The sequence below is a fragment of the Gekko japonicus genome, unplaced genomic scaffold, assembly GCF_001447785.1.
Source record: "Gekko japonicus isolate JY-2015 unplaced genomic scaffold, Gekko_japonicus_V1.1 scaffold179, whole genome shotgun sequence".
Taxonomy (NCBI): domain Eukaryota; kingdom Metazoa; phylum Chordata; class Lepidosauria; order Squamata; family Gekkonidae; genus Gekko; species Gekko japonicus.
This window is the reverse complement of record NW_015160213.1, coordinates 1,378,123-1,386,816: the sequence shown is the minus strand read 5'-3', so window position 1 is coordinate 1,386,816 and position 8,694 is coordinate 1,378,123. Positions and strand designations below refer to the sequence as shown.

General features: G+C 40.4%; 1 protein-coding gene across 1 annotated transcript in view; it reads left to right on the top strand.

The window, feature by feature from the left end:
- RGS7BP (regulator of G-protein signaling 7 binding protein) overlaps positions 1–7,799 on the top strand; it is a 77,340-nt gene extending 69,541 nt beyond the window's left edge. Inside the window, exons 4-6 of the mRNA XM_015410219.1 lie at positions 1,516–1,663; positions 4,342–4,412; positions 7,053–7,799. Coding sequence (XP_015265705.1) covers positions 1,516–1,663; positions 4,342–4,412; positions 7,053–7,144 — 311 coding nt within the window. The 3' untranslated portion in view covers positions 7,145–7,799. The remainder of the gene's footprint in view (positions 1–1,515; positions 1,664–4,341; positions 4,413–7,052) is intronic.
- Positions 7,800–8,694: the final 895 nt, after the last annotated feature.

The following is an 8,694-nucleotide window of genomic DNA, read 5'->3' as shown; positions in this document are numbered from 1 at the left end:
CATACTTATTAAATATCCTACCTGAAAATATAAAATATAATGACGCACGTATGATATTATACATTCTCACAAGCGCCAGAATTGCGATAGCAAAACGTTGGAAATCAGAAAAAATCCCAAACAGAGAAGAATTAATCACAAACATCTTAGATATAAAAGAAATGGACAAAACAAATATGTTCTTAGCGGGAAAAATGGACAGTGTGTTTAAGGAAAGATGGCAAAAACTAGACAATTGGCTAGAAATGTATGGATAAAAAGCTCCAAAAATATTGTAAAAAATGGAAATATGAAATGCTATTTTTGTTATATACTGAAAATCAATAAAAATATATATAAAAAAAAAAAAAAAAAGGAAATTCAAAATGACCTAGATAGGTTGCACTAAGAACACTCCAAAATAAGGGCGATGATGCATACACCTGTGTGCCACATACAGTCCAGAAATTAAACTTCATAGCATAATTATCATTTTGCATTTTTGTGCAGTACTGACAGTTATTCTTCTTATGCCAGTATATACAACTTCTGATAGTTCATGTTTTGGATAATGAGAAGTTCATAAAAACCAATGTGTTTTTCCAGTTTAAACTAGAGCCAAAGAAGTGCTGAAGGAAAGAGATAGTTTAACTAATGGGCTCTGGTTTTATCCCTGTATCTTAAGCCATGCAGGTGCTGTAAGTAATAGAGACAGGAAAGGGATGTGTCACTTGAGATGTGGTGAGGAGGAGATGTATGCATCTGCATTTGGCATTTGGACTCTGAATTTAGATTTTAATGGAAGATTAAAGGAAGATAGCTGGGCCTGTTACTTTTCTGCATTGCCTGAAGAAAGCAGTGAGCCAGGGGTGTTGCTGTTAGTAAATGAAAGCATGAAGCCAGAAGGCTGACTGAACAACAAGATTTCTAGGAAATAGGGTCTGTATAATTCACTCATTGGATTTAAGTACCTGAAGGTTAAGAAAATATGAATGTATAGGCCCAATACCATTAATCAAATTAAAAATAAATAAAAATTAACAAATATACAAAACTTGCAAGTATTCATTTCACAGTAGATTAAAAACAGATATCAGCCCTCACAATAGCCTCAGTCATAATTGATAATGTACAGTGACATCCAAAAATGACAAATATTGTCCCTGACCAGAATGTTTTGGCCCAACTGGCCTTCCTCAGTAGTCAAACTAATAACTTTACAATATTGCCCCTGACATAATAATATAGCATTCATTTATCATAAACTAACCAGTATGAAGTTATTCACTTACTGCCCACGTGCCCCTTCTGTACTAGAAGAAGCTAAAAATAAGCAAATAAATGCAAATGTGCAAAAATTGTTCAGCATTCAGCTGTTCTTAGCAAATATTTTAAAGATATTTTAAAGAGCTCTGCATTTTTAAAGCTCTGATATTCAGCAAGCATTTTCAGATGGATAGATGACCAGAGACAACATGCCTATATATAAGTGGTTGGTGATTGGATTGAATCTTCTTCTTGTTGAATATTTCAAAGGGATGGAGACTTGTGCAGCTCCAAAGACTGGAGACAGTAAAGTAGAGGAGAGTCCAGAAGTTCCTATTTTAGAAGATACATCTTCTTCACCCACAGACATTCAGCAACATCTATTGCAGGTTTCCACAGATATTGAAAACACAGAGAGGTACGTGCCTTATTCTGTTCTAATAATTTGCCCTCATTAAACAATTGTTTTGATTCAGTGAAGATGAGGCGCATGTTGAAAGGGGCTCCAAACTGTGAACCCTACACTGGATGAAGAACCGCTTACTGGATGAAGAACTGCCAGTTTGGTGTAGTGGTTAAGGGTGCGGACTCTAATCTGGGAGAACTGGATTTGATTCCCCACTCCTCCACTTACACCTGCTGGATGACCTTGGGCAAGCCATAGTTCTGTCAGAGCTGTTCCTGAAAGGGCAGTTCTGGAAAGAGCTCTCTCAGCCCCACCTACCTCACAGGGTTTCTGTTATGGGGAGGGGAAGGGAAAGGAGTTTGTAAGCCGCTCTGAGACTCCAAATGGAGGGCAGGGTATAAATCCAATCTCCTCCTCCTCCTCCTCCTCCTCTTCTTTTTTTTCCTGCATGTGTGCAGTTGCTGGTAACAGGTAACTAGTTTTGTGTGTGGTTTCCTCATCAGATGTCAAGCAGCAGCACCAAACACTCTTCACAGGAATAATGGAATTCAGTCTCACACTACCCCCCCTCCACTTCCCAAATGGGATGTTGCTATTGTTTGTTTGTTTGTTTATTTATTTATTTATTTATTTATTTATTTATTTCAGTATTACCAAATTTATATCCCACCTTTCTGGTCTCCCAAGGGCCACCAAGGCAGCAAGCAATTTAAAACATACATGATAAAATTGCACTTTAAAACTAATAAAATTAATCCACCAACACATCATTAGAACAAATTAAAAACAGAGTTAAAATACACACAAAGAGATAAAAACAGCAATTAAAACATTGGTCAGGAAGGAAGGATCACTCATATAATGCTAAATGAAACAAAAGATCCTTTACCTGCTGGCGGAAGATGCCAACTGATGGAGACAGAGTCCCCAGAGCTTTGGTGTCATGACTGAGAAGGACCTCTTCTGGGTTGCCACCCACCTAATCTCAGAAGGCATAGTAACTTCAACCAGGGCCTTCAGAGATTACCATAGTGGTTGGGATAGTTCATGAGGGAGTAGGCAGTCCTTCAGGTATGTTGGTCTCAAGCCTTATAGAACTTTAAAGGTCAAGACCAGCACTTTGAATTGTGCCCAGAAACTAACTGGGAGCCATTCTAGATCGGCCAAGATTGGCATGATATGGTCCCTACAACCCACTCCTGTCAACATCCTGGCTGCAGCATTCTAGACCAATTGAAGTTTCCAAATACTTCTCAAGGACAGCCCCATGTAGAGCACATTGCAGTAATCTAGTCTAAGCATAACCAGGGCATGCACCATAGTGGCCAGATCTTTTCTGCCCAGCTGGCTAACCAGTCAAAGCTGGTAAAAGGCACTCCTGGCCATAGCTGCCTCCTGCTTATCCAGCAGTCCAGCAGCACCCCCAGACTATGGACCTGTTCCTTCAAGGGGAGTGCAACCCCATCCAGAACAGGTGACATCTTAAATCCTAAATCAGACCTTCCACCCACCAGTAGCACTTCTCCCTTGTTGGGATTAAGATTCAGTTTATTAGCTTGCATCCACTCCAAAACTGCTTCCATGCACCAGTTTAGGGTTTTTATAGCCTCCGTGGAATCAGCTGAAAGCACAAGATAGAGCTGAGTGTCATCTGTATTGTTGGCACCCAAGACTGCACGTTTTCCTGAAACTCCTACCTTTTAATCTTTGGGCTCCTTTACATATCCTGTAGCAACAAACCCAGGTTTGCCAAGGAGCCTATACTCTAGAGAGAGCTGTCCTCACTGGCTGACAAGTGTACCTGCAACTCTGACATCTACACCTACCCCCCCCCAAAAAAAAATTCTGACGTTAACATTTAGTGTACTGCAGTTGTTCTAAAACTGTGGGGTGAAACCCCCCCCCCTCCCCTGGAAGACTGCTTGAAAGAAGAACATGAAGTTCCTAGAAAAGATGTGTGGTGTCTCCTTCCCCAACCAAGACCTAGTTAAGTTGATTTCTCCCTGGCAGTGAATGCTTGCTGATCTACATTTTCTTCTTTTGTAAGCCGCTCTGAGACACCTTTGGGTAGTGAAGGGCAGGGTATAAATCCAATCTCTTCTTCTCTTCTTCCTAAAAAGATCTTAGATCTGCACAAAAAATGTGGGATAGAGTCTCATTTGTTGTCTGTCTATGGTTCCATTTGTTAGTTGACCATGTGTGAGGCACAATACATAGTTAATGTCCCCAGTTTAACCAAGCTCTCAGAGCAAAACGAATGTAAGAAAAACTGGTTCCAATTAGTTATGGTTCATATATTCCACAGTATTTACCTGTTTAGCCCAAACTGGGTTGAAAAAGAAAGCTGAGCGATTTAAACATAATTGTTGGAAGTGAATTTATTAATAGACATTATTAATCTTGGCAGCTGTCCAGTTTTTTCTCCTTAACTCTTTCTTATTTGCACAGGAGGAATATGCACAAATAAAATTAGGGAAAATACAGTCTCATTTATTTTTTAAAATATATTAGATGTTTTCAGAAGCCTTCAATTCAATGTTCTTATTATTTTTTTTAATTACAAAAAAATCCTGTCTGGAACATGTAAAATAATATTATTAGATTTTTTTTTTTAAAAGTAGAGAATATATTTTTTAAATCTCAACTCAAGTAATATTCTGTTTGATCTGTCCTGTGCTTCATTTCTGCAGAGATATGAGAGAAATGAAAAACCTTTTAAGCAAACTCAGGGAGACTATGCCTTTGCCATTGAAAAATCAAGGTAAGCTTTTCTTTTCTGCATGTGAAATTTGTATATGTATGTAGTCGGGGTCAGTTTGTTTAAGTAAATGAATTATTTATATATTAAACTTGATGACACAGAAAGGTTTAGAATGTGTAACGTTCCACTAAGGATATTAAAAAAACAACTCTGCCCATTCTCCATACTGCCTGTCATACCAGGAATTCCCTCTCAAAACACCTGCAGCTATACACAGCCTGCCTTCAGAGCAGCTAAGAGCCATTATGCGCCCACCATCAGCATCTTTGGGCTCTTCCATATTCAAAAGATCATATAGAAGATGCTTGATCTGAACACGTGTGCTGCTACTCCCCCCCAGGAGCATCTTGCCAGGGGTGGCACTGGCCCCCAGGAGTTTGCAGCCGCAGTGTGGCCCCTCTTCCTTTCCCTTCAGATCAGTGTTCCCACTAAGCTGAGTTAGTGTGAGCTAGCTCACAGGTTTTTTAGCCTTCAGCTCACACATTTTTGTCTTAACTCAAGAAGGATGGCTTCAGAGCAAACTAATTTATGCAGAAGCCAAATTGCTTGCTCACAACTGTAATGCCAGTATCTCACAAAGCAGAATTTTTGCTCAGTTTGGTGTAGTGGTTAACTGTGCGGATATGGGAGAACCGGGTTTGATTCCCCACTCCTCCACTTGCACCTGGCTGGATGACCTTGGGCAAGCCGTAGTTCTGATAAGATCTGTTCTTGAAAAAGAGCAGTTTCTGTCAGAGTTCTCTCAGCCCCACCTACCTCACAGGGTGTCTGTTGTGGGGAGGGGAAGGGAAACTCCACTTTGAGACTCCTTTGAGTAGTGAAGGGCGGGGTATAAATCCAATCTCTTCTCTTCTCCTCACAAGACTCCACATCTTAGAGGGAGCATTGCTTCAGATCCCTCCTACAAATCCAGTTTCTGTGATGCCTTAACCTTACCACACTTGAAAGAGTTAGGTAGGATGCAGCTGCTTATACTTGTTCTGTTGTTCTTGCCTCCGATCACTGCCCTCTACTGTCTCTCCCACTGTGAAACATGTAAGCACACTCTGATCTTTGCTTATGTTACTTATGCAGTGTGCGTTTGACAATGTAAAACAACATAAGGAATTAAGAGCTAGGAATTCCTGAATTATGAAATGAGGTGAAGCAAGTCACCCAACAAACTGTCCCCGCAAATGCTGCTGGAAAAGTGGAAAAGATCTTTCAGAGGCTTAAAAACTGTCATCTACAGTATTTATGCTTACAAGGACACCTGTTAATCTGCCATTTATTTGGGCACTTTTCTAATACCTTAAGAACAATTAATTTATGTGAGGTGCAGTTTCAGATAAGATTTCATGTTTTTGTAATGATTCAGAAATTGGATTTCTTTGAAAGGTTTGCCACCCCAGCACCAAGGGGAGAGGGCAAGGTAGGCACCAAAGGTGAAGTGTTCCTCTATTCTCAACTAGATACTAACCCCATTTTCAGTAAAGTGGAATAAAAGTGGCCACAACTTTATTGGTTACAGCTATAGTATGCCTTGGCACAGCATGGGGTACTGGATCCTGTTCATCAGCTGAGCACCTTGCCAGTCGATGATCCACTGGACACCTTGAGATGACAAGTCTCTGGATCCCACAAGGGCAAATGCCCTGAGGTGTTCTCCCCTGCCACCTGAGCATGAGGGTAATCCCTGGCTGTGTCCCTGGGCTGGGCATATCACTTGACCCTCATGCCAAGTTCCCTTAAGGGGATCCCCTCACTCAGGAAAATGGGCACGCAGGCCAGCTTTCCTGATAATGGATCTGGCCCCATGCTGATACTGCCAAGCTGTGACAAGAAAGTAAATAAAGCAAAGCCGCACTACACCTAACTAAAGGGCCAGAAGGTGGGCCAAGCCATCCAACAGTGAAAAGACAGAGGGGAGGGGCGGCACAGCACCCTAAGTAGCAGCCAGGGCGCCTCCAGGACCCGCTGTTAGGGCCGGTGTTGGGTTGGGTGGGCCCCAGCTTCCCATGCTCATTGACAGCCCACCCCTCCACCCAGCCAGGACCACCCTGGTCATCCTCGCTTCCTCAACCCCGCCTCAGGACCCCAGGCTTTCCTTCATGGAGGAGGACTAGTTTGTGAAGAACCTTTATTGGTTACTGTCCATACTTGTTCATGACCTATAAACTCCTGGATAGGACTGGTTCCAGCAGCCTCCCCCTAATTAACATGGAATACGATTCACTGGGAAGTTCTCCTGTGGTTTGAAGAGGGTAGAGGCTCTTGCACAACTCCTGTTATTTCAGTGTGGTTTGCACATGTCAGGGGGACTAGATCTCTCTGCTTCCCACTCTTCCTGAGTGGCACCTGGAATCCACCTGGTCGGTCAGTCAGTCAGTTTTTATTCGGTGCATAACCAGCACAATTCAGTTAAAACAGTTTAAAATATCTAGAGTTCATTCATAAAACATTTATAAACCATATCAGTCTTATCTGAGGCCCTTTGGTTGAACTACATATAAATACCTATAAGTTACATTATAAACAAATAAAGTGAAATTCATCCAATGAATCCACCTGGTCTGTCGCCAGAGCCTTCTCTGCCTTGCACAATGCAGAATTAAATGCTTTCTGCTCAACTGAATTCTAATCTTTTTTTTTTAATCACAGATGATAGCAGCCTCCTAAACTTGACTCCTTATCCGTTAGTGCGAAGACGGAAGCGAAGGTTCTTTGGACTCTGCTGTCTTGTCTCAAGCTAGAAGACCCAATGCAGAAGTGCGCAGATAACCATAGCCAATACAATTGACCTTCCGCTGGATAAACCTAATGCTCTAACTTTAAATGTATGTTTTCTACACTGCCCTAATTCTATCCCTTCCTCTCCTTTTCAAGAGTTTTGCAGATCGTTGCTGACCAGAACCAAATCGGGAAGCCAATTTAACATTATTAAGAATATTTTTTAATGTTTTTTTAATGGCACGTCTGTTTAAAATCATTCTGTGATTAGAGGCAAATATTACCATTATTAAATAAAACATGCAGAAATTTTTATTTAGTGTACAAAACCACAACAACTGATTGTGTACAGTACAATAGTATGACTGTAGCTCTTGCTAGTATGATGTTAAAATATTTGAACATATTCTATTAAGCAATCTTAATCCATAGGAAAGTATTTAGAACAGCGAAACTGTGCTCAAGTTCTAAAGCGCTAAAATAAACAGAGCCAATATCGTAAGAGAACATGCACAAACTCTCCTATTGCTTTTTGTGCTCTCATTCATATTTAGTCTTCCACTCTATATCTCAACTTATCCAAGATCTTCATAGTACAATATCTTAATTTCTAATACACAAGCAACATAACATTAATATGTTGATCCTGTAAATATGAGAGTTATATCTACATATTGTACAATGCATAGAAATAGCTAATTTACTTTTTAAAAAAGAGATGTTATCTATTTAACTTTGGGAAGAAAGGATTAAGTGTTTAAAAGACGGTGTAGGAAACTATACAATCCACAGATGTAAAGCAGATTATCCCATTTTGTTTCCATTAAAGGTTGAAGCATGGTGTCTGCACATCAAATTAGTGTTACTGCTTATAGGGCATGCCAGGAGTAGCTCTGATTGTAAAATATTAAACATTTTACATTGTTAATAAATATTTTTTAGTTAAACTAAAACATGTTGTCTTGGCATTAATTATATAACATAGTATCATCTATAATTCCTTATCCCTATTTTTGTGACTGCTTTGCTCAGGAGAACGTACCTGTTGTCAGCACTGAAACTGGGACCTGGTTTTCTGTTTTAGCCATGTGAACCTTCATTTTAAAAAAGAAAGACTTCTTGCTAACAGTTCTTGCCATGTTCGATATCTGAGCAGTTGCAGAGAAGTAAATTCTGCTGGGCGTTTTGATAAAGGAGATGATACTGGTATGGGTTCCCATAAGGGAATGAGACTGGTGGAGTGTCAAGTTCATGAGCTTTTGATCCTTTTGCGTATAGCTAGAAATGGAAAGATTTCCACATTTGTGGGAAACCATGGGTGTGTCTATGTCTAAATCACAAGCAACGGCTTTTTTTGCCCCTACATACCAAAATTCCAAGCTGTAGTTTAATCCTGGTTTGCGGTGTCAGGACCAAACCATCAGTAGTACGTCAACTGAAACTACAAACTGCTATGAAAACAAAAGTTTTTCATTATTGAGTTGCAGGGGTGGGGTGGGGTGGGGGAGCATGCAATCTCACTATCCCCCAAGACTGTACCTGTGAAGACAAGTTTTGTTGTCATATCTGAACT